We start from the raw sequence: 24,772 nt of genomic DNA, 5'->3' as shown, positions 1-24,772 counted from the left end.
CCCTCGGAAGTGCTTCCTTAGCCCGCGGTGCGCATGTGCAGAACGAAGTCGGCGCGGCCGCAGAGGTGGTGGCCTAACAGCCGACGGCAGTTCGGCCGCGGGTGAGAGTTAAGAGCCGCGCGGGGCTAGGGCGGCGACCGCGAGGGGCTCCCTGGAGGGGAGTGGGCGAGGGGCGCCTCGGCAGGGGCGTGGGCTGGGGGCGGGCGCTGGCTCCCAGTCCCCGCCCGGCGCTGGGCAGGCCCGACCCCCCCACCCCCGCCCGCTAGGAGCTCCGGCTGCAAAGGCCCGTTGGGTCGGGTTGGGTCAGGTCGGGTCGGGTGGCGGCTCCCGTGGTCCGGGGCGCCTTCTCTGCGCCCGGGAACTCGTCCGTTGGTTTGCTGGCTCTGTGGTCCGGGACTCACCTGGATAGGGGTGACGGCGGCCCCAGTTCCAGGCCCACCGAGTAGAAAGAAAGGTCCGGAGGCGGAGCGCCCGGCACCGCGCCCGAGACCACCAGAGCCCGTTAGCTGGGCCCGTTTCGCAAGCGAAGCCCTGAGGTTAAGTGACTTCCCCGCTTGTCAGTCTAGGTTTCTTATACCATTCTTCCTCCTGTCCCCGAAAGCTTATTAACTTCTTCACTTTTCCTATTCGCCTGATTTTGTTTGCTTGTTGTTAAACCTTTGTACTCAAAGCGTTTTCACCCCACACGCCTAGCGGTTGTACTTTCCCACAGTTTGAAACAAATGGATGCCTTTTTTTCCTTTCCCCCGTGGAAACTTCCCTCTCAAAGCTGGCATCCTCCTGCTCCGGTCGGGACTGGAGCCCCACCTTGCAGCTGAGTAGCTGTCCTAGAACCTGCTGTCCGGGCTCCCCTGGTCTGGCTTGTTTTCAGTGTGACCATCTACTCCCCTTCCTTTCTTCCCTCAGAGCTCATCAGGTAGCAGGTAGCTTTTGAAGAAGTCGACTGTTTTTTTATATTGAGCTCTCGGTTAGCTGAAAACGGCTTTATTTACCCTCACAGTCAGAAGTGTGGGTGTAAAGTTCCAGATCAAAAGCCCCCGGTGGGAATTGTGAAAGCATTGCCCGTCATAGGAGTTCCGTGCTGTCCCGAAGGGTCTCGTCCCGTTCTGGTTTCCGACCTCTTGTTTCTGATTTTCTTTCTGTCTAGTAGAAACTCTAGGTTTTCGTTAGTGTTGTGAAATTTCATGGTTTCTTCGTTTGAGAGTGTTTTTCTGTTTTTTCTGAAGATTAGGTCCTTTCAGTCCTGGGGTATTTTCTTTTATTTCATAGGTCATTCCTTTGATGATATTCTCCACGTTTGTTCTTTTTAGTTGTTATTTCATGTGGGTCTATAGTTGATTTACAACATCGTGTTAGTTTCGGGTGTACAGCAAAGTGATTTATACACATACATGTGTCCGCTCTTTTTCAGGTTCTTTTCGCATATAGGTCATTGCAGAGCATTGAGCAGAGTTCCCTGTGTATGCAGGAGGTCCGTATTGATTATCTTTTTTTTTTTTTTGAATAAAGTTATTTATTTTATTTATTTATTTTTGGCCGCGTCGGGTCTTTGTTGCTGCGCGCGGGCTTTCTCAAGTTGTGGCGAGCAGGGGCTACTCTTCGTTGCAGTGCGCGGGCTTCTCGTCGTGGTGGCTTCTGTTGTTGCGGAGCACGGGCTCTAGGTGCACAGGCTTCAGTAGTTGTGGCTCACGGACTCAGTAGTTGTGGCTTGCGGGCTCTGGAGCGCAGGCTTAGTAGTTGTGGCGCATGGGCTTAGCTGCTCCGCGGCATGTGGGATCTTCCTGGTCCAGGGCTCGAACCCGTGTCCCCTGCATGGCAGGCAGATTCTTAACCACTGCGCCACCAGGGAAGCCCTGGTTATCTATTTTAAATATAGTAGTGTGTCTCCGTTTCGTTCTGTTTTCAGTCCGGGATTTCTAGGTTCTTGCTTTGCCTCTTATTATTTTGCTATTATTGTTGTTATTGTTGTTCATTTTCCTGTTCTTCATTATGAAAGCCTTGTTTGACTCTTACCTTCAAGCGCTCGTATTCATTGTTTTGTCAGGTTCATCACGTATTTGCTTTTAAAGGGTTTGTCTTTTTTTTTAACTTTATTTGTTTATTTATTTAGGCTGCACCGGGTCTTAGTTGTGGCATGCGGACTCTTAGTTGCAGCATGTGGGATCTAGTTCCCCGACCAGGGATGAAACCCAGGCCCCCTGCATTGGGAGCGTGGAGTCTTACCCACTGGACCACCAGGGAAGTCCCAGGGTTCGTCTGGTTTTAATTCACCGTGCTCACCTTTGGCACCTGTTCTAGTTTCACGATGTGGTAACGTCTCCTGTCATCCGGGAGGACGTTAGCATCTTTTATTGACGTTTCCACCAGGTTTCTTTTTTCTCTGATACACACGTTTCTTTGCATGTGTTTATGTGAAGTTACCAGTCTTTGTGGAGAGCAGTGTTTCTCATACTAGTGAGCTCAGTGGGCCTGGCAGGGTGCTGGGGTTTGGGGAGTGCGGGGGGCCCCAACCGTCAGTGTCTGAGAATACTGTCTCTGGTACTCTCTTCCCAGAAAAGACTCCTGATCTCCCCTGGGCTGGGAGCACCAGCTGGGTCTCCTGCCTGCTGGACACAGACCAAGGGAAGGGGTGTTGCCTGCTGCTTAGCGGGTGGGTTTTTTGTTTATTTTTCTGTTTGTTTTTTTTTTTTTTTTTTTTTGGCTGCATCAGGTCTTCGTTGCTGCGCGGGCTTTCTCTAGTTGCAGCGAGCGGGGGCTACTCTTTGTTGTGGCGCGTGGGCTTCTCATTGCGGTGGCTTCTCCTCTCGTGGAGCAGGGGCTCTGGGTGCGCGGGCTTCAGTAGTTGTGGCTCACAGGTTCTAGAGCGCAGGCTCAGTAGTCGTGGCGCATGGGCTTAGTTGCTCTGCGGCATGTGGGATCTTCCCAGACCAGGGCTCGAACCCATGTCCCCTGCACTGGCCGGCGGATTCTTAACCACTGCGTCACCAGGGAAGCCCCAGCGAGTGGGTTTTGATGGACCTGCCCCCTTTTCAACCTGGCCTCATCTCAGTCTCTGATAGGTACTGGCATTCACTGTAATGTGGTGAGTGATCAAGTATTTGTTTGCGTTTGGGTTTCCTGAGCCAGTCAGATCCTCTCCACAGGTGCTTTCACAATACCTGTGGCACGTACTCCCGACTAGAACAAGAGCTTGTTCTGGCTGCTTAAGAAGAAACTGGGCTCCCCCCAAACTGACTGGAACTCTTGGCTCTGTTAGTGTTTTGCCTTTACCAGTTGGCGGCTCTGGGTGGACTTGGCGTGAAATAAAAAGTCTAGTCCTGGGATTCTGCAGCCAACTAGGTCACCCCGCTGGTCACCATATGTGAGGTTTTTGTAAACTCATCAAGTCACACTGCGGGTCAGTGGCACAGCTGGCCTGGACTGTTTGTTTCCTGTGGTCGGTGCAGCAAACCACCACAAACCTAGTGGCTTAAACGACCTAAGTTCATGATGCAGCTCTGGAGGTCAGAAGTTCAACGTGAGTCTCACTGAGCTTTATTCCTTCCGGAGGCTCCAGGGGAGCATCGGTTCCCGCCTTTTCCAGCTTCTCGAGGCGCCGCATCCCTGGCTCGCGGCCCGTCCTCCATCCTCACAGCTGGCAGCGCAGCATCTCCCGTCTCTCTCTGCCTCTGACCCCCCCCCGCCTCCCTCTTATAAGGACCCTGTGATGACACTAGGCCCCTTGGGGAATCCAGGGTCCTCCCCATCTCAGGGGCCTTAACTTAACCCCACCTGCAAAATCTCCTCTGCCCTGTGAGGTGACACGTCCAGGAACCCCTGCAATAGGGCCATCTTTGGCAGGGGTCATATTCACTCCTGGGCCCCATCCCTGTGAATTTACCCCAACAGAGACAAGATACCAGGAGCCTGGGGCCAACATTGACCAGTGGGAAAGGGAGTGTAAGATGAGAGAGAGGTTCCTGGAGGTTGGGTCTGAACTGAGCCTGAAGGAGGGTGGGAAACAGTGGCTGGGCTGGAAGAGACATCAAGGGCTCGGGAGAGCCTTCCTCGGCCGCGAACGAGCCATGAACATCTTGTGCGTTAGGCAGTGGGGGGTGGGGGATAGGTTGGTAGATGTGTTCCTTGTTTCCAGCAAATGTACAGCTGAGCCAGAGAAGCAGAATTTAGGCTGCGAGAAGTAAGTGTAAGACGATCAGAAAGGGAATTCAGAGGAGGGAGTGAACAGCACGGGCTTGGGCGGTCTGGGGAGGCTTCCTGGAGGAGGTGAGACTAATTAGTGAGAGCTTGGTCTCATTTTGCCCTTTGCCATTTCGGGTCCTTGGGCCTTTGCACTCCTCAGGCTGGGGGGACTTCCTCAGTCCACCCACAAGGTCACCTGGAGATGCCCTGTTTCTTCTTCTTTCTCATTTCCATGTGCCTGGCCCATCGTGGACCCTCGGCCACTGAAAGAGACTTGGTGAAGCCTGGGCGTGGGGCTGAGGGCGGCGAGAGTGGGGTGGGGGATGAGGCTGAACCAGGAGGGTGAGGCCTCCTGCTCAGCCTCACAGCCGCCCCTTGGCCTCCACAGGTTTCCTCTCTGGTCTGGTAGAGCCCCAGGATCCTCACCATGGACTTCCAGCATCGCCCCGGAGGCAAGACCGGGAGCGGGGGCGTGGCCTCCTCCTCTGAGAGCAACCGGGACCGTAGGGAGCGCCTCCGGCAGCTGGCCCTGGAGACCATCGACATCAACAAGGTACCCGTGCCCTCCCACCGCCTGGGCCCACCCTGCACCAGGGAGCTTCACCTGGAGTGGCAGCTCTCAGTGTCCACCAGAGGCCGGCTGCTGTTCGTAGCCCACGTTTGAAGGGTCTGTTACCGCAGGAAGCTATACTTAACCAGAGGTGTGGGGAGTCGCCAGTGGTGGGGGCCCTGATGGCACCACGGGCAGCGAAGGACAGCAGCTTATCCGTACAGAGCTGTAGGGAGACAGACCTCCGCCTCGGCCCTGGGGACACGTATGTGGGTCTCCCTGGGCGTTGTGGGGTGTGCAGCAGCATCCCTGCCCTGCCCCCGTGCCAGATGCCAGAAGCTCCCCAGTCACAGTGGCCACAGATGTCCCCATATGTCGCTCAGTGTCCCCTGGGGGGCGGAATCACCTCCGGTGAGACACCAGGGATAGGGATTCCACTGACCCCAGGAGACTGGGTTCCATGACCACGTGACCTCTGCGGTCCTGGGATGCTGCACACATTTCAGTCCACACCTGAGTGGGAGGGAGAGGAGGTGATACAGATGCTGGGGGCCCCCCTGGTTTACACCAGCTGACTATCGGGGATTTATCCTGGTGTCCAGTGTGAGCAGGGAGCAGACTCAAGATTTTCGCGAATAACTGACTAAGGGTTTCTCAGCTTGGATGTGCGGCCGGGTCATTCCCTGGGGCGTGGGGGCCATCACGGGCGCTGTGGGGTGTGGAGCAGCACCCTCACCTCCACACTTGATGCCAGGAGCCCCCCAACTCGTGACAACCACTGACGTCCCCAGACATTGCCCAGTGGACCCTGGAGGCAGAGTTGTCCTCGATGTGCCCCTTGGTGTTCAGTGTATGGGTCCTCTTAGACTTTGAAACGCCCTGAGGTGTGTCGAGCCCTCACCGTGTGCCGGGCAACCCCAAAGCCCCTCGCAGGCCTGGCCTGGGAGGTCAGTTCTGTTTCTCTCCCCATTTTCCAGATGAGGAAACAGAGTTGAGGGTGGGATTGTCATCGCCAATGACAACACGGTCCCTGGCGGTGGAGTTGAGACCTGAACCCCTGCCGTCTGCTCTGCGCCTCTTGGGTGGTCACCAGTTGGCCCTGGAGCCCCTGCCCCACTCACGGGATGTGCAGAGATGGGGTCCCCTAGGGCCTCAGGTTGGCCCGCTTGCTTCTCCTCTGCCCGCGTCCAGCTGTGCTGCGGCACGAGGAGTGCGGGCCTGGTCGGCGCTGTGGAGATGAATGAGCGGCGGTGCTGTTTCGGCTCTGCCTCCTGGACCCCAGGCTGCCGAGGACCCCTCCCCGGAGCTTGCTGCAGGGGCGCATGGTCAGCCCCAGCCCCACTCAGTGGACTCTGCGGTGTCGAGGGTTCCCAGGGGCCGCGGTGCTGCCTTGGGGGCTCCTGCTTGTCCTCTGCCCGCCCTCTTCTGCCGCGAGCGTTTGCCCGGAAGGGAGTGGTGTTGTCTCAGCGCCCGCCAGGGGCAGCCGTGCTTCTCTCACGCCCGTGCGGGGTCCCCAGGGCCCCTTCCACTGCATAACAAGCGTGCTTCCTCCGCAGGACCCGTACTTCATGAAGAACCATCTGGGCTCCTACGAGTGCAAGCTGTGCCTGACGCTGCACAACAATGAGGTGCGGGCCTGCCCCACCCCTGCCCCGCCCCACCTGCGCCGCTGTGGACTCGGAGTCCTTCGGTCCATTTCCTTCAGTAGCGGTGGCACCGCTGCCACAGATGTGTATCTGGGAACGTGGGGACACCCTGGGACGTTCCACGTCAGGATCGGGGTCATGAAGTCTAGCCAGTGTGGCTCTAGTTTGCGCCTTTGAAGCAGGCGAGAGTCTGATGCTCCCTCGCGCTGGGCCCCTCTCCTGGCACGAGTAGGTCCCTTTGTCCCTTTTCTCGTGTGGAGGACGTGCTTTGTTTGTCCTGGACGGCAGCACTGAATTGAACAGCCTGATACGGGAGGGTCTCCCCGCAGCATTGGGGCTGCTCATCCTCCGGGAAGGGCCGTCCTGGGCATGCTGTCCTCGGGGGTCAGAACCCCCCCCCACCGCCCCCCACTTGAGAACCACTGATTCGTGTGTCTCATCCCTGGGGCATCGTGGAGATGGCATCACGGGACATGATCACTCCCGGGTTTCCCCACCACTTCCACGCAGTGTCCACAGCCCACACTGTGAGACTGCTCGCGTCGCACCCTCCGGAGGCCTGCCTCACCTCCGGCTTTTGGGGGTCTCGTTCCCCTGTGTGCAGACCCACTAGCGCTCGTCTACTCAGCAGCGATCGGGTGCCTACCGGCACCTCCCTGCTTGCTTTGTCTTGAGCTGTGTGTCCCTCTCCCGTTCTAGGGGAGTTACCTCGCGCACACACAAGGGAAGAAGCATCAGACCAACTTGTGAGTACCTCGCGCCCCTTCCCACGCCCGGCGCTCACCCCCACCAGAGCTGTCACCTCACTGACCCCCGTCCCCCCCCCGACCTTGAAGCGCCAAGGTTGGCTGGGGCAGGGCGGGGGTGTGGCACTCCTGGCACCTGGGCCTGTGGCCTTGGCGGCCTGTGTGGAGGGGCCTCAGCACCATGTCCGTCCCACCTGCAGGGCCCGGCGAGCAGCCAAGGAGGCCAAGGAGGCCCCAGCCCAGCCGGCGCCAGAGAAGGTCAAGGTGGAGGTGAAGAAGTTCGTGAAGATCGGCCGCCCGGGCTACAAAGGTAAGGATGCTCTGTGGCCTTGGCGGGCAGCCTCACACCCATCCACACCCACACCCACACCCACACTATCCACCTCTGGGGAGTGTCTCCACTCACTTCCTGTCAGAGGGCTGCTTTCCCTGGGGGCCGGGACCCGCCTTCCTGCCTTGAACTTTCACACACATGCCGAGGAGGGGCGGGGAGCGTGGTGTCCTGTCCGGTGCCTGTCGCCATTCGTTATGCTCCTAGCAAAGGTGGGTGAGCTTGTGGGACGCGACCGCGGGCCCTGGTGTGGCTCTTTCCTCTGACCTCGGAACTGGGTGCTGGCTCTTCTTCACCTGAGGAGAAAGGAAGAGGGGGTGAGGGTCTGCGCGTGCAGCAGCACCTGTGTTACCTGGTTTGGAAAGCCAGTCAAGCGGCCCAGCTGGAGTACAGGGGATACGTGGGACCGTGTTGCCGGGTGGGGGGAAGGCAGGCCACCTGATAGGTGTCTTGGTAAGGTGGGGACATCCTGCGTGTGGCTGGCGTTTCGGGGAGTGGCCTGCAAAGGCCCTGGGGTGGGCCTGCTTGGTGAGCCAGCACAGGGATGGTACTATTCCCCTGGGGAGGCCACCACAGGCTTTTTGGCCAGTCCAGGCCATCTGGTGTCTTCCTGGGTGTACTGGGGAGACACTGAGCACCCATGTGGAAAGCAGCCCAAAGCCACAGATCTCTGGCAGTGGGCATCCTCTCCTAGAAGTGGGGGCACAGTCTTGACCCTCACACTCGGTGCTCCCCAGGTCGGGGGGGGCGGGCAGTGGGGAGACCTCCCTCCCACCACCACCCCTACCCGTGTGATCTGGGGCAGATGGCACCCGGGGTGCAGCCCTCCCAGCCCTGGGTGGTGCCCGTCCAGCTGCGGATGGCTCTTGTGCTTCCCCAGCCAGGTGACCACCCCCAGGCCTGCTCTCCCATTTGTGGGTGGTGTTAGGCCAGCCCCAGGGCCCCTTAGCTGGTCCTGACACCTCCTGTGTTGCAGTGACCAAGCAGAGGGACACGGAGATGGGTCAGCAGAGCCTCCTCTTCCAGGTGAGCAAAGGCTGGGGACTCAGTCCTGAGGGGAGGGGCTCCCTGAGAGGCAGTGCTGCCACCCGGCCGTGTCCCCACAGATCGACTACCCCGAGATCGCCGAGGGCATCATGCCCCGCCACCGCTTCATGTCCGCCTACGAGCAGAGGATTGAGCCTCCGGACCGGCGCTGGCAGTACCTGCTCATGGCCGCCGAGCCCTACGAGACCATCGCCTTCAAGGTAGCGTGCTGGACCCCCAAGAGGTGGGGAGCCGGCTGAGGAGTCTGCTCCATCCTGGCAGCTGGCCTCTGGCCCACTCCAGGATGCCCCTTCCTGCCAGGGCCAGGGGTATCCCTCTGGGCCCTTGCCTCTTGAGGGGGTGGCAAAGGATAAGGCAGCGTGAGGGCCAGGGGCTGGGCGTCCGAGGTGAGTGTCCGCCAAGAAGCAGAGACCCCTGACGTAGCCTCAGCAGTAAGGTGTCACTGCTGCTGGTTGTTTGTGGATTCCGTGACTGGATCTGGTTCCCAGACGGACATTAATGGGATAGCGTAGATCACGACTTTCTCCGGGTTGCAGGTTTGCTGAGCAGTGCAGCAAGGACATCAGTCGACTCTGTCACCCCTGAGCTAGACCCTGTCTCCTCACAGAAGGGCCTCCTCAGCCGGGCCATCTCATGGTCCTGAGGGCCCGTCTCTGCCCCCTGTTCCACCCCACGCAGGTGCCGAGCAGGGAGATTGACAAGGCTGAAGGCAAGTTTTGGACTCACTGGAACCGGGAAACTAAGCAGGTGAGTCACTGCAGGTCCAGGCAGTTCCCGAACCTTCTCCCAGCCCAAGGCCCAGGGGCCGCGCTCAGCCTCTCCTTTCTGTCCAGTTTTTCCTCCAGTTCCACTTTAAGATGGAGAAGCCACCGGCCCCGCCGAGCCTCCCTGCCGGGCCTCCTGGGGTGAAGCGGCCCCCACCCCCGCTGATGAATGGTTTGCCCCCTCGGCCGCCACTGCCCGAGTCGTTGCCCCCGCCCCCGCCAGGAGGCCTGCCCCTGCCCCCTATGCCGCCCAGTGGGCCTGCATCCTCGGGGCCCCCGGGCCCTCCTCAGCTGCCCCCACCGGCTCCCGGTGTCCACCCCCCAGCACCAGTGGTCCACCCCCCAGCGTCTGGGGTACACCCCCCAGCTCCTGGGGTCCACCCGCCAGCACCAGTGGTCCACCCACCAGCATCTGGGGTCCACCCCCCTGCTCCAGGGGTCCATCCCCCAGCCCCGGGGGTCCACCCTCCAGCGCCAGGAGTCCACCCTCCAGCCCCCGGGGTCCATCCTCCCCCATCTGCTGGGGTTCACCCCCAGGCCCCAGGGGTGCACCCACCAGCTCCTGCAGTTCACCCCCAGGCCCCGGGGGTCCATCCACCAGCTCCCGGGGTCCACCCCCCAGCCCCAGGGATCCACCCCCAGCCTCCTGGGGTCCACCCCCCACCTCCTGGGGTCCACCCATCAGCTCCTGGGGTCCATCCCCAGCCTCCTGGAGTTCACCCCTCAAATCCTGGGGTGCACCCCCCGACTCCCATGCCCCCGATGCTGAGGCCCCCGCTGCCCTCCGAAGGCCCTGGGAACATTCCTCCCCCTCCCCCCACCAACTGAAAAGCCACCCCTGTCCCAGCAAGTTTGGCCTTGTTTTCCTGTGTCCCGCCCCCCAGAGTGAAGTTGAGTTTTTTGTACAGGGCTGGGCCGTGTTCCCAGAGCCCATTAAAGAGTCTCTGCTAACCATGGAGTGCATTGCTGTGTGGGCTGGCCAGCCGGCCGGCGGGTGGGTGGGCGGGAAGCACCCACTTGCTGTGGGTGAACACGCATGGCTGCCCTCCGCCACCTATGGGGGTGGCTCAGGGTTCGGGCCCCACCAGGACCCCAGGGGGTGGCCGCTGGCAATGCTGTGCCCTGGAGGCTGCTGGGTGAGGACAGACCCTGCTGGCCAGCAGTGGGTCTGGGGTCGTCCTCTGGGAGGAGAGCAGAGCAAAGGCTGCTCGCTCTCCTTGGGGGTCTCTGTGGGCCCCGAAGGCACGGTGAGCGAGTGTGCAGTGGGTGCGGGGGGGGCGCCCCCCACCTACCCAGTGGTCCTGTGGGGCAGGGGCCCTAGACCTCTGCCCTCCTCCAGCACCCTCCACCCCCCCCCCCAAATTGTTGATTGTTTGGGCCACACACTCCCTGCTCACATTCCTGCTCCTGGTTCCAAAGGGGAAAACTCGTCAAGGACAGTCTGACAAATGGGTCACAGGCCACACTTTGTAGCACTGGTGAGAAGAAAATAGATAGGCAGCCGGGCCGGAACAGAAGGGGCTTTGAGAAGGCTGCCGGCCTGCCCGGGCTCACGGCGGGCACTGGCCCCCAAGGTCACATCCCTGAAGGAGATAGGGGCCGCCCTCTGGCACAAACATTCTTGCTCCCCCATATAAGCTGGGGCAGCCCGGCCCCTCCAAGCTCCCACGATGCAGGGTCCACCTCTCTCTCAGCTGGCCCTGGTGCTGTCGGCAATGGGGGCCCTGCTGGGGGCCAGGACCCTCAGGGGAGAGGTCCCCAGCACCCCGGCCCTGCCCAGGGAGACAACCCCAGGCAGCGGAGGGCTCATCTTCCACCAAGACTGGGACTGGCCACCCCCTGGGGTCTGGCCACCAGGCAGCCCTCGGGACCCCCTGTGCCTGGTGACCCTGAATGGGGGTGGCAACAGGAGCAGTGCTCCCCTGCGGGTGGTGGGGGCCCTGAGCGGCTACGAGCGGGCCTTCCTGGAGGCCGTGCGGCGCGCCCACTGGGGGCCCCGGGACCTGGCCACCTTTGCGGTCTGCCCCCCCAGAGACGGGCAGCCCGCCCTGCCCCATCTGCAGCAGCTGCAGGCATGGCTTGGGGGACCCGGGGGGCAGCGGCTGGTGGTCCTACACTTGGAGGAAGGTACGTGGGGCCCTAACCCCGGGGGCCTGGGCGGGGGGCCGGCTCTGGTGCCCCGGGGTGGGAGAACCCTCGGGAAGTGGAGGCTGATGGCCACAGAGGGGGGTGACCTATCTTTGCCTTGTCTGGGGCCGCAAGTCCTCCTGCAGTGCCTGGGGAGGGTCCCCTCTCCGCCGACCTGGGAGCCACAGGAGGCAGGGCCAGCACAGCCTGAAGGTCCAGCGGAGGAGGGCCCTTCCCCCCACTCCCTGACCAGGCTGCCCAAGGGGCCTGTCCCCAGGGACCGCTGGCCTCAGACAGACCCACTGCGAGGAAGGGCTTCCCCCCAGGGCATCCCCAGACCAAGAGACCCCAAGGGCTCCACCCTACTGCCCACAGTGTCTGTCACTCCTCCCCAGGCTACCCGTGTCCCAAGGAAGCCCTACACCTGGGGTCCAGGGGCGTCAAGCCTCTCCCACTAGGTTCCCTGGGGCTCTGGGTGGGGTGGGGGGCTCTGCCTCGTGCAGGACTGGGACAGGCTTGGGAGAGGGGCTCAGGCGTTGCCTTCCCCACTGTCCTGGCCGCAGTGACGTGGGAGCCGACACCCTCGCTGAGGTTCCAGGAGCCTCCACCTGGAGGAGCCAACCCCGAAGAGCTGGCACTGATGGTGCTGTACCCAGGGCCTGGCCCGGAGGTCACCGTCACCGGGGCCGGGCTGCCCGGCGCCCAGGTACCAGGGAGTGAAGGGGACTGCCCCTGGGCCACCAGGAGCCCTCGCTCAGGGCGAGGAAGGGGTTACGGTTTTGTTGATTTTTTTAACTGGGTTTAACAAAAAGGCTGCAAGTGCCCAGGTTGGAATCTTGAAGGGATGTTAAGGGCAGCAGGCAGAGCAGGGCTGGCGTCCCGCGCACCCACTGCCTGGCTGAGCCCTCATTTCCGCAGAGCCTCTGCCTGAGCCAGGACTCCAGCTACCTGCCCTTGGTTGTGGGACGTCCCGAGGCGGCCTGGCGCGGGCCTGGGCTCGCCCTGACCCTGCGGCGCCGCGGAAACGGTAGGTCTCGCCCAGGCAGGGACAGAGATGCCGCGGAGCGTGGGGACGGCTGCGTTCGACCCCCAGACCCCCGGCGCTGAAGCAGCGCCGCGCACGCGCCTCCCCTCGCAGGTGCGCCGCTGAGCACCGCCCAGCTGCAGGCGCTGCTGTTCGGCGCCGACTCCCGCTGCTTCACCCGGATGACCCCGGCGCTGCTCCTGCTGCCGCCGCGGAGTCCCGCGCCGATGCCCGCGCACGGCCGGCTGGACTCGGTGCCCTTCCCGCAGCCCAGGTGCGCGCGGTCCCGGGCCTGGGGGCGCGGGGAGTGGGGAGCGACGCAGCCTTGCGCCCTCACGACCCCCCACTCTGCCGTCCAGGCCGTCCCCAGAGCCCGAGGAGGCGCCGCCCAGCGCCGATCCCTTCCTGGAGACGCTCACGCGCCTGGTGCGCGCGCTGCGGGGACCCGCGTCCCGAGCCTCGCCGCCGCGTCTGGCCCTGGACCCGGGCGCGCTGGCCGGTTTCCCGCAGGGCCAGGTCAACCTGTCGGACCCCGCGGCGCTGGAGCGCCTGCTCGACGGCGAGGAGCCGCTGCTGCTGCTGCTGCTGCCGCCCACGGCAGCCACCCCCGGGGTCCGCGCGCCACTGCAGGCTCCGGCGTCCGCGCTGTGGGCCGCGGGCCTAGCGCGCCGGGTGGCCGCCGAGCTTCAGGCGGCGGCCGCGGAACTGCGCGGCCTCCCGGGGCTGCCGCCCGCCGCCACCCCGCTGCTGGCACGCCTACTGGCGCTGTGCCCGGGGGACCCGGGTGGCCCCGGTGGCCCGCTGCGCGCGCTGCTGCTGCTGAAAGCGCTACAGGGCCTGCGCGCCGAGTGGCGCGGGCGGGAGCGGATGGGGTCGGCACGGGCGCAGCGCAGCGCCGGCGCCGCGGCCACTGACGGGCCGTGCGGGCTGCGCGAGCTGAGCGTGGACCTCCGCGCCGAGCGCTCGGTGCTTATCCCCGAGACGTACCAGGCCAACAACTGCCAGGGCGCGTGCGGCTGGCCGCAATCGGACCGCAACCCGCGGTACGGCAACCACGTGGTGCTCCTGCTGAAGATGCAGGCCCGCGGCGCTGCCCTGGAGCGCCCGCCCTGCTGCGTGCCCACGGCCTACGCCGGCAAGCTCCTCATCAGCCTGTCCGAGGAGCGCATCAGCGCGCACCACGTGCCCAACATGGTGGCCACCGAGTGCGGCTGCCGGTGACCCCGCGCCGTGCCCCGGCCGGCCTGTATTTATTCGGACCCCTTCATCGCTCCCAATAAAGACCAAAAGCACGCGGTTGGGGTGTCCGTGCATGTCTGGGGACAGGAGGAGGCCTCATTCCCCCATTTCTCCTCTGGCGGGCAGGGCCGCGTCCTCCCCGTTGGCACCCACTGCCTCCCTGCCCCCGCCCCCCCACCAGCCGCCTAAAGCTCCCCATCCCTGTCACTCAGGCCTCGGGCAGGTTCTGGGATCCGGGCACAAAGGAGCAGGCGATGAGGGGGACCACAGCACTCACTTTATTTGCTGAAACTGCGGGGCAGTCGAGCAGAGGTTCAGGGACCCCCACGCAGGACCCAGGTCTGGCTCAGTCCCGCCCCTTGCCCGCGTGGTGCTTCTGGCGGCCGGGAGGCTGGTCCTCTTCGTCGGGGCGCCGCGGGGAGGCCCAGGCCTGCCTCTTCCTATGCTCGGGGTGTCCAGACTCTCCCGCCCATGCCCGATGGCCCCCTTCGCGCGCCTCCCAGCGTCGCGGTAGGGCCTCCCCGGCAGCCCGCGGCCTCTCCTCTTTCCGGGGTCTCTCCCTCCTCGGCCTCTCCTCCTTCTGGGGCCTCTCCTTTCTCAGCCTCTCCGCCTTCCTCCGCCTCTCCTTGGGCCCTCGGTCGTTAAGCGGCACGCGCTCTGCAGCCCCGCTGCTCCTGGGAACCGCAGCCCTTTCCTCTACTTTCGCCGGGGGCTCGGGCGGTCCCAGTGGGGGGGCCCAGGCCACGGACTTTGGCTGCAACGCGGACAGTGTGGGGTGGTGGGGTTGGCGCAGAGTTCCACGGCCCAGGCCCCTTCCCCCAGTGAAGGCCCCACTGACAGGTCACTTGAGGAAGTGCTTACCAGGGGTGACGCTGGCTCCTTCAGGGACGAGCTTGGCTGGACCCACGGCTCAGGGACAGGCGCAGGGGCTTCCGCCTCCCCCGCCACAGCCTCTGGGAGGGGACGGGAGGGGATGCCAGCCTGGCCCAGGGGACCAACCACTGCACACCGTCCATCACCACCCTTGCCCCCAGAGCCCCCTCTCCCTGGGGACATGCAAGGGGGCCCAGCCGGACCCCACCGGGTATGCTGAGGCTGGGCTGGGTCCCTCCGAGCCCTGGGAAGGGGTTCCCAGTCTCCGCTGCTGCGATGACCTTCCCTTCAAACCTCCCTCATTCAGGCTACAAAAGGATGCTCCCGTTTCTCTGAGGGCCACAGGAGCGTCCGCCCTGGCGCACAGAGAAAGCGGCACGCTACCGAATGAGGGCGCACATGCCCATCCTGGGCCTGCAAGGCCTGGGGTGGGAGTCGGGGGGCGGTGAGGGTCGGTCACCGGGGAAGGGAGGTGCACCGAGGTCCTTCCTTGGGGGTGGCGGGGGCAGGGCTCCTCTTAAGGTCTGTGGGAGGCGGGGGTCAAAGCTGGTCCTGGATAGAGGGACTCGGGCGTGACTGTCGGGGTGCACAAGGTCAGTCTGTCCCTGAGCAGGAAGTGCACGGGGCGGGGGAACCCCCCTCACTCACAAGGTCCATACTGGGGGGAAGGGGGCGCGTACGGCCTAGAGTGGGAGCGCACAGACCCGTCCCCTGGGCTGTCCGCGCTTCCGGGAGGGAGTAACCACGTGCGGCGGCGCAGGCTCACCACGGCACAGCTGGAAGGCGGAGCCCAGCAGCGCCACGAGCGAGGCGAGCACCAGGCACTTGTTGAGCGTCAGGTGTCCCCAGAGCAGCTCCTCGCTCAGGACCGGGGGCGTGGGGGGCGGCTGCGAGGGCGGCGCGGCCTGCGCCTTCTTCTGCGCGGGGCTCAGGGGGCCTGCAGGAGCAAGTGCGGGCTGGGCGCAGGCCGTGTGGGGCCGACCCGCGGCTAAACTCAGCTCTGCCCTGCCCGGCTGTGCGGCCCTGGGCGAGGAACTAAGCCCTGCTGGATTGGCCGCTTCACTGGGATGCCCAGAATATTCTAGAAGATAATTAGCTGAAGCTTAGTGGCACCTAAGCTGGTGTTATCATGAATTAGCAGAGGCTCCCACAGCCCACTGAGTTACGGCCTGTGACACCCAGACAGCCCCCAGTCAGGAGCCCCATGCATGCTATCACCCTGCCCCCCAGATCCAAGGACCCAGCCCAGGACTGATCCCCCACCCCCATGCTGGTCCACACCCATCCCCCACCTCACCCCTGCCTCCCGGAAACCCACTTGTTCCTGCTTTCAGCCTCTCCTTACCAGGTCCGCAGGCCACTTTGGCCACAGGCTCCTTTTCTGTTTTCTTGGGCCAAGCATCCACACCGCCTGCGGGACTGCCCTCAGCGGCCGGCTCCTGAGAATCCTGTGGGGAGTAACATGTCATCCTGGGTGTTTCCCTAAGGGAGACCAAACCCTTCCCATGGGCTGCAGAAACGTACCCTCTTGGCCAACATGTCCCCTACTCTAGGGGCACCCTGGGCTGAAACCCCGGGGCCCCGGCTACTCACCCGGGGCCAGCTGCTGGAGTCGGCCAGCCTGGATGTCGCTGTTGGCAGGAAAAGAGGGACAGTCACGGTCATGGAAACCCCCAGGCTGATCCCACCCTCCGCTCAGTTCTGCTGGGTAAGGGGCAGATGACTGCTCCCATTTTGCAAATTAGAAAGCAGACAGACTCAGAGGCAGCCTTGCATAAAGGCACACAGCACGTCACTGCCAAGCTGGGATTCAAACCCTGACCTGTGTGGCCCAGCACCTGTGTTCTCTGGTCTCTTTACAAACCCCCGACACACTAATGGACACAGGTTGGAAATGGGGGGCATGGTTTAAGTCAGTCCAGTGTGGGAGGCCAAGGCCTGGTCCCTGAAGGTGAGCCACCTGGCTCAACAGGAGGATGGGGGCGTGGGCTTCATCCTGTGGTACCCTCTTGGCTACCTTGAGCCCTGTCCTCCCGGGGCTGGCCTGGGCAGGGGTCAGCCAGTGCAGAGAGGTCCTCGTCCACTTGGCAACTGCCCAGGCCTCCATCCAACTCTTCCAAGGCCCTGGTTGTCATGGAGACGTCTGAGAAGCCGCAGGTCCAGAGTCCGGCTTGGGGGGAAGGGGGAAGAGGCAGCCTGCATTTGCTGAGCCCCTGGGCTCAGGGCCTGGGCCTGACCTGGGGAGAAGGGGGCTCCCTACCTCCCCACACCGCCTTGCTTGTCCCTCTGCCTGGAGCCACCTTTCCTTGGTAGTTTCACACGCAGGGCATGGCCACAGCCCTCCGGCAGGCACTCTCCCTGCACCCCTCAGGCCTGCCTCAGGACCCCTCCTGACAGGCTGCTGGGCTGCTGGGGCCCAGAGTGGGCTGGGTTCTGGCCATGGTCACACAGAGGTGAGCAAAGAGCTCAAACTGGAACCCTTGGCTCCAGGGTCGGCTCATGTTCTCAGAGACCAGCAACTATTTTTATCCAGTGCCTGAGGCCAGCAGGACAGGCCAACGTGGGGCCCAGCCCCTCCTAGGCCCTTGCCCCCCTGGGGTCTCCCTTTGGACCATCCTCACCCCCTATTCCTGGCACCCAGCCTCCCCCCGGACACCCTGGGTGTAGGAGCTCAAGCCCCAGCAGCCGGACCAGCCTGGTTCTGGCCATGGCAGGCAGGGGCAGGGGTCCCAGGCCTCCAAACCCCAACGCTGGGGTTGCCGCCTCCTCTGGCCATCTCTGCTCCCATAGGGCAGATGAAGAAACTGAGGCTGGAGGTGGAGCGTGGGCCAGAGGTTGTGCAGAGCTGGCGCCAAACCCGTCTGTTGGCTTCCACAGCGCTGCTCTTAGGGGTCCCAGGGTCTCTGGTGCCAGCGTTAGTGTGACCCATCCCTGGGGCCAGAGCAGGCCGTGGGGAAGGGGCCCAGTGGGCCAGGGGGTGCCCCTAAGGGTGTGTGTGGGCAACCACAGGAGTCGGGGACCCCTGTGGACCTCAGGGATGCCCTCCCAGATCCCAGGGACCCCCACCTCTGCCCAGGCCTCCCTCTGCCCCTCTTACCCCACTGTTGCCACGCTGGGCCTGGTGGACGGGATGGAGCATGGGGAGGGTGGCCCCAAGACAGACAGCAGCAGGTGGCTGGAGGCCGCGAGGTGGACCAATCAGCTCCTCAGCCGCTGCGGGGGTGGAAGGAGGGCCGGCCTGGGGTCCCTGCTGGGGCACATCCCCACTTCGGAGCAGGGCCAGGCACTGGCCCCACCCCCATGAGCGCAAAGCCACCGCCAGGCTGGCCGCGGTGACTCTGGGAGCATTGCTTCCTCTCTCAGCCTCAGAAAAGAGGGTCCCGGGGGGCGGGAGCACCCACAAAGCGTGGTCACCTCGCCTTTATGAGCACCTGTTGTGTGCGGGGCTCAGGAGCAGCTAAACAACCACATCCCTGTGGAGCCGGGGTCCATCAGGGAGGGCTTCAGGGAGGAGGATGACGCCATCGAAAAGAACCCAGGCTCTGCTGGCTGACCCGGGTCAGGCACAGTTCAGAGGCCTTGGTTTCCTCATCTGGAAAGTGGGGTCGTTTACTCCCAGCGGGGCAGTGAGGCTCAACTGTGGGCTGTTTGGTTTTTTTTCTTTTAATTGAAGTATAGTTGATTTACGATGTTGTGTTAGTTTGCAGTACAGCAAAGTGACTCAGTTATACGTATATATATTCTTTTTCATGTTCTTTTCCATTGTGGTTTATTACAGAATATTGAATATAGTTCCCTGTGCTTTATAGTAGGACCTTGTTGTTTATCCATCCTATATTTAATAGTTTGCATCTGCTAACCCCAAACTCCCAATCCAACCCTCTCCCACCCCGCTGTTCCCCTTGGCAACCACAAGTCTGTCCTCTATGTCTGTGAACCTGTTTTTGTTTTGTAAATAAGTTCATTTGTGTCATATTTTAGATTCCATGTTTAAGTGATATCATATATTTGTCTTTCTCTGACTTACTTCACTTAGTATGATAATCTCTAGTTGTATCTGTGTTGCTGCAAATGGCATTATTTCATTATTTTTTATGGCTGAGTAGTATTCTATTGTATATATGTACCACATGTTCTTTATCCATTCCTCTGTCGATGAACATTTAGGTTGTTTCCATGTCTTGGCTATTGTGAATAGTGATGCTAGGAATATAGGGGTTCACGTATCTCTTTGGATTAGAGTTTTGTCTGGATATACACCCAGGAGCGGGATTGCTGGAACATACGGTAACTCTATTTTTAGTTTTTTGAGGAACCTCCATACCGTTTTCCATAGTGTCTGCACCAATTTACGTTCAATTGTGGGCTGCTTTTGTATCATGCCACCTAGTCACCCATCCACACCTTTGTTTAGTCAGTCATCAAACACACACCACTCAGCCCAGCCGAGCTGTACTGGAAATTACTTTGTCATTTTCTTAAATAACAGCCTTATTGAGATACAGTTCATGTTCAATTCACTCTGTAAAGTGTACAATCCAGTGGTATTTAGTACATTCCCACAGTTGTGCCACAATCATCTCTATCCAGCTCCAGAACATTCCATCACCCCAAAAGAAGCCTGTCCCCATCAGAGTCACCCCCTATCCCCAGTCCCTGGCAACCAGGTATCCACTCTCTGTGTCTGTGGATCTGCCTGTTCTGGACGTTTTCTATCAGTGGAATCACACACTGTGTGTCCTTCTGCGTCTGGCTTCTCTCACTGAGCATCATGTTCTCAGGGTCCATCCACGTTGTAGCGAGTGTCGGGGCTTCACCCCTTTTCGTGGCTTAGTGATGCTCCCGTGTGTGGAGGGACCACATTGTGTGTATCCCTTCAGTTGCACCTGACAGGGCTGGGATTAGGAGGAGGAGAGGAGGAGATTTGGTCAAGTGCAGGTTCAGATCCTGTCTTCCTGTAAATGTTGATATACTGTTCATAGTGGATTTTTATGCATTAATTTTTTTTTTTTTTTTTTTTTTTTTGCAGTACGTGGGCCTCTCTCTGTTGTGGCCTCTCCCATTGCGGAGCACAGGCTCCGGATGCGCAGGCTCAGCAGCCGTGGCTCACGGGCCCAGCCGCTCCGCGGCATGTGGGACCTTCCTGGACCAGGGCACGAACCCGTGTCCCCTGCATCGGCAGGCGGACTCTTAAACACTGCGCCACCAGGGAAGCCCTATCTTAACCATTTTTAAGTGCACAGCTCAGTGGCATTAAGTACCTTCACATTTTTGGGCAACCATCCCCACCATCCATCTCCAAAACTTTCTCATCTTCCCAAACTGAAACTCTGTCCCCATGAAACACTGACTCTCCACCCCTCCCCCAGCCCCTGGCCCCCACCATTCTACTTTCTGTCTCTGAATATGACTAGGGTTAAAACATACTGTTTCACACATCATGTAAGACCCTTACAAGCTTACATTTCCATTTCCACCTCCCATTCTGTATATACTATTGTTTTACTTCAAATATGTTGTAAAATAAATCTCATAGTACATTGCTGTTAGTTTTTCTTTAAAACGGAATTATCGGGTTTCCCTGGTGGCTCAGTGGTTGATAGTCCGCCTGCTGATGCAGGGGATACGGGTTCGTGCCCCGGTCCGGGAGGATCCCGCATGCTGCGGAGTGGCTGGGCCCGTGGGCCATGGCCGCTGGGCCTGTGCGTCCGGGGCCTATGCTCCGCGGCGGGAGGGGCCACGGCAGTGGGAGGCCTGCGTGCCACAAAAAGAAAACAAACAAACAAAAAACAAAATAAAAGGGAATTATCATCTGAAGACATTAAGAAATAATTTTAGGCTTCTCTGGTGGCACAGTGGTTAAGAATCTGCCTACCATTGTAGGGGACACAGGTTCAATCCCTGGTCCAGGAAGATCCCACATGCCGCGGGGCAACTAAGCCCATGCACCACAACTACTGAGCCTGTGCTCTAGAGCCCACAAGCCACAACTACTGAGCCCATGAGCCATAACTACTGAGCCTGTGTGCCACAACTACTGAACCTGAGCTCTAGAGCCCACGAGCCACAACTATTGAAGCCCGCACGCCTAGAGCCCATGTTCCAAAATAGAAGCCACTGCAATGAGAAGCCAGTGCACGGTAACAAAGAGTAGCCCCCGCTCACCGCAACTAGAGAAAGGCGGCGCAAAGCAATGAAGACCCAACGCAGCCAAAAATAAATAAATAAATAAAATTAATTAATTTTTAAAAAACCCTGAATGCAGTAAGGAAGAGACTATTTTATTTTATTTTTATTTTATTTATTTATTTATTTTTTGCGGTATGCGGGCCTCTCACTGTTGTGGCCTCTCCCGTTGCGGAGCACAGGCTCCGGACGTGCAGGCTCAGCGGCCGTGGCTCACGGGCCCAGCCGCTTCGTGGCATATGGGATCCTCCCGGACCGGGGCACGAACCCGTATCCCCTGCATCGGCAGGCGGACTCTCAACCACTGCGCCACCAGGGAGGCCCAAGGAAGAGACTATTTTAAAAAGAAAAGAAAAAGAAATAATTATATTGGGACTTCCCTGATGGTCCAGTGGATAAGGCTCTGCACTCCCAATGCAGGGGGCCTGGGTTCGATCCCTGGTCGGGGAAATAGATCCCGCATGCTGCACCGAAGACCCTGCATGCTGTAACTAAGACCTGACATAGCCAAATTAAAAAACAAATTAAATTAAAATGCAAATTAAAAAATTGCATTAGCCACATTAAAAAAATTTCTTGTGTTCTTCATTCCATTGCATAGGTCCAAATCTCTGGTAACATTTCCTTCTGTCCAAAGAACTTCCTTTAACATTCCTTTCTTTTTTATTTTCTTTTTCTTTCTTTCTTTCTTTTTTTTTTGGTGCCAAAACCTAGGAATGAAAACATTTCTTTTATTGTATGTCTACTGGCCACACATTCACTCAGCTTTTATTTATCTGAAAATAGGTATTGCCTGGGACTTCCCTGGTGGTCCAGTGGTTAAGACTCGGCGCTTCCACTGAAGGGGGCCTGGGTTCAATCCCTGGTCGGGGAACTAAGATCCTGCACACTGCGCATGGCTTGTGGGGTCTTAGTTCCCCGACCAGGGATTAAACCCAGGCCCCCTGCAGTGGAAGCTCAGAGTCCTAACCACCACCAGGGAAGTCCCACTTTATCTCTGATTTCCAACACTTTAATTTATAATGTGCTTGGTTGTGCTTTTCTCTGTGTTTATCTCCCCTGGAGTTCATTGAGCTTCTTAGATTGGTTTTATAGTTACTATATTTGGAAACTTTGTGGCCATTCATTCTTTGATTTTTTTAAAAAATTATTTATTTATTTATTTATTTTTGTCTGCGTTGGGTCTTTGTTGCTGCGCGTGGGCTTTCTCTAGTTGTGGTGAGTGGGGGCTACTCTTTGTTTCAGTGCATGGACTTCTCATTGCGGTGGCTTCTCCTGTTGTGGAGCACAGGCTCTAGGAGCACGGGCTTCAGTAGTTGTGGCACATGGGCTCTGTAGTTGTGGCTTGCGGGCTCTAGAGTGCAGGCTCAGTAGTTGTGACGCACAGGCTTAGTTGCTCCATGGCATGTGGGATCTGCCTGGACCAGGGCTCAAACCCGTGTCCCCTGCATTGGCAGGTGGATTCTTAAGCACTGCACCACCAGGGAAGCCTCATTCTTTGTTTTTTTGTGGGTTTTTTTTTTGTCCTTCTTCTCTCTCCTTCTTTCTAGGACTCCAGTTATGTATATTAGATTACTTGATATTGTTCTGCAATCACCGAGGTTCTGTTCATCTTGTAAGCGTTTTCACTCTCTGTGTGCTTCATTTTAGATAGTTTTTAAGTCTTTAATTTCACTAATCTTTTCTTCATCAATGTCTAATCTGTTATTAATTCCATGTAATGAATATTTTTCATATGTTGTACTTTTTCAGTCTACAAGTTCCTTGGTTTATTTTATTTTACTTTATTTTTTATTTATTTATTTTTTTGCGGTACGTGGGCCTCTCACTGTTGTGGCCTCTCCCATTGCGGAGCACAGGCTCCGGACGTGCAGGCTCAGCAGCCATGGCTCACGGGCCCAGCCGCTCCGTGGCATGTGGGATCTTCCCGGACCGGGGCACAAACCCGTGTCCCATGCATTGGCAGGCAGACTCTCAACCACTGCGCCACCAGGGAGGCCCTGGTTTATTTTTTAAATCATTTTTCTCCCTTCATTGTGTACATGTTTTCTTTTCAAACTTTGAGTGTATTTGTAGTAGCTATAGTATAGTCTTTGCTTATTCTTGTCTCTCTGTTATTTCAGGGTCCATTTATTTTATTTTATTTTATTTTTGGTCATGCTGAGCAGTATGTGGGATCTTAGTTCCCCGACTAGGTATCAAACCCGAACCCCCTGCAGTGGAAGAACAGAGTCTTAGCCACTGGACTACCAGGGAAGTCCCAGTGATTTGTTCTTTTTTGTTGCTGCATAGTAATCCGTTGTTGGATATACCACAGGAGTTACATATCCATTTTATGTCAATGGACATTTGGATCGTTTTGAGTTTTGGGCTAATATAAATACGGCTGCTGTGAACATTCTTGTCCAAGTCTTTGGTGGATGTATTTATGCATTCTTGTTGGGTACAGTAGTAGAGTTGCTGGGTCAAAGGGCATACATATATTAGCTTTAAAAGATACAGCCAGGGAACTTCCCTGGCAGTCTAGTGGTTAAGACTCTGTGCTTCCACTGCAAAGGCTTCCAGTGTAGCTGTGTAGTTTTACATTCCTACCTGAAATGTAAGACAGGGGAGTTGCAGTTGCTCCACATCCTTGCAACACTTGAAATTGGCAATCTTTCTAATTTTAGCCTTTTTTTTTTTTTTTTTTTCTGGTACGTGGGCCTCTCACTGTTGCGGCCTCTCCCATTGCGGAGCACAGGCTCTGGACGCGCAGGCTCAGCGGCCATGGCTCACGGGCCCAGCTGCTCCGCGGCATGTGGGATCTTCCCGGACCGGGGCATGAACCCGTGTTCCCTGCGTTGGCAGGCGGACTCTCAACCACTGCGCCACCAGGGAAGCCCTAATTTTAGCCACTTTTATGTGGGGTACAGAAATATCTCAGTGTGGTTTAAATTTACTTTTCCCTCATAACTGAGATACAGCAGCCTATTGGCCATTTGGATATCTTCTTTTTTTTTTTTTTTTTGGCAGTATGCGGGCCTCTCACTGCTGTGACCTCCCCCATTGCGGAGCACAGGCTCCGGACGCGCAGGCCCAGAGGCCATGGCTCACGGGCCCAGCCGCTCCACGGCACGTGGGATCTTCCCAGACTGGGGCACGAACCCGTGTCCCCTGCATCGGCAGGCGGACTCTCAACCACTGCGCCACCAGGGAAGCCCTGGATATCTTCTTTTGTGAAATGCATATTCACAATCTTTTGCCATGTTTTAACTGGTTTGTCTTTTTCTTTGCGAATTGTAGGAATTTTTGTTTGGTTCTGCTTTATTTTCTGTTTAACTGTATTGTGGATATAAGTCCTTTGTTAGATATATGTATTGCTAATATCTTACTCCAGTTTGTGGCTTGCTTTTTTATTCTCTTTATGGTGGATCCCGGTGGGCAGGAACCAAGTGTATCTCATTCACTGGTAAGGCCTGGCACATAGTAGGCTGTCAATAAAGTTCGTTGAATGAAAGACTGTGTTGAAGTCCTAGTTCTGGGCCTCAGTTTTTCCACGTGGCCATGTTAATCGCTGTCCTGCCCATATCACAGGATTTTGCGAGATGTGCAGGAGACTCAGGATCGGTTCGCCGCAGAGTCGGTTTTGGAGGTTCTCTGACACCGTCAGCTTTTAGAATCAGAAAGGGCGGAGCTGGATTCTTCTCCAGGAACCACCCTGGGAAGCTCCACGTGGGCGCCCCGCCCATAGCAGGCCCCGCCCACAGATGGGCCCGCCCACACATGTCACTTAACTGAGGGGCGGGCCAGGGAGGGAGAGCGTAGGGGGCGTGGTTACAACCGGAACGAGGAAGTAGGTGGAGTTCCGGAGGTCACTGACCTATGAGAGGGAAGAGCCCTGAGCTGGAGGGGGCGTGGCCGAGCGTCCCGGAGGCCGTTGTCTGCGTTTCTATTGGGCTGTCTGGCGTCGTCAGGGAAACGCGGCGTCTCGGGGTGAAGGGGCGGGGTTTATAGGGAGGCGGGGCCTCTGGGGGCGGGCCGCCCGGTCCGGGTTACCGCCGTCAGCTGACCGGCCGCCATT

At 58.9% G+C, this 24,772-nt stretch overlaps 3 protein-coding genes across 4 annotated transcripts; 2 read left to right on the top strand and 1 right to left on the bottom strand.

The window, feature by feature from the left end:
• The first annotated feature begins 16 nt into the window (after window positions 1-16).
• On the top strand, window positions 17-10,214 carry SF3A2 (splicing factor 3a subunit 2). Of its 2 annotated transcripts, none has more exons than XM_081230755.1 (9): window positions 17-101; window positions 4,568-4,732; window positions 6,286-6,357; window positions 7,075-7,121; window positions 7,322-7,431; window positions 8,429-8,478; window positions 8,559-8,699; window positions 9,178-9,246; window positions 9,333-10,214. In XM_081230755.1, exons 2-9 carry the CDS (start codon window positions 4,607-4,609, stop codon window positions 10,089-10,091), a joined length of 1,374 nt encoding a protein of 457 aa, XP_081086881.1. In that variant the 5' UTR covers window positions 17-101; window positions 4,568-4,606; the 3' UTR covers window positions 10,092-10,214. The 2 variants fall into 2 exon arrangements, with proteins under 2 accessions (XP_081086881.1, XP_081086882.1); XM_081230756.1 differs by lacking the exon at window positions 17-101 and adding an exon at window positions 134-536.
• On the top strand, window positions 10,211-13,699 carry AMH (anti-Mullerian hormone). The gene is made up of 5 exons (XM_081230754.1): window positions 10,211-11,390; window positions 11,954-12,096; window positions 12,309-12,417; window positions 12,529-12,688; window positions 12,774-13,699. Exons 1-5 carry the CDS (start codon window positions 10,934-10,936, stop codon window positions 13,633-13,635), a joined length of 1,731 nt encoding a protein of 576 aa, XP_081086880.1. The 5' UTR covers window positions 10,211-10,933; the 3' UTR covers window positions 13,636-13,699.
• Window positions 13,700-13,999: 300 nt separating this feature from the next.
• Window positions 14,000-16,661, bottom strand: JSRP1 (junctional sarcoplasmic reticulum protein 1; the record flags this gene model as incomplete). Its single annotated transcript, XM_081232295.1, has 6 exons — window positions 14,000-14,407; window positions 14,515-14,606; window positions 15,293-15,463; window positions 15,845-15,974; window positions 16,120-16,157; window positions 16,544-16,661. 6 exons carry the CDS (start codon window positions 16,659-16,661, stop codon window positions 14,000-14,002), a joined length of 957 nt encoding a protein of 318 aa, XP_081088421.1.
• Window positions 16,662-24,772: the final 8,111 nt, after the last annotated feature.

The sequence above is a fragment of the Mesoplodon bidens genome (genome assembly GCF_964165515.1).
Source record: "Mesoplodon bidens genome assembly, chromosome: 4".
NCBI classification, from domain to species: Eukaryota; Metazoa; Chordata; class Mammalia; order Artiodactyla; family Ziphiidae; genus Mesoplodon; species Mesoplodon bidens.
The sequence above is the reverse complement of the archived record's forward strand: the minus strand, read 5'-3'. Positions and strand labels throughout refer to the sequence as shown.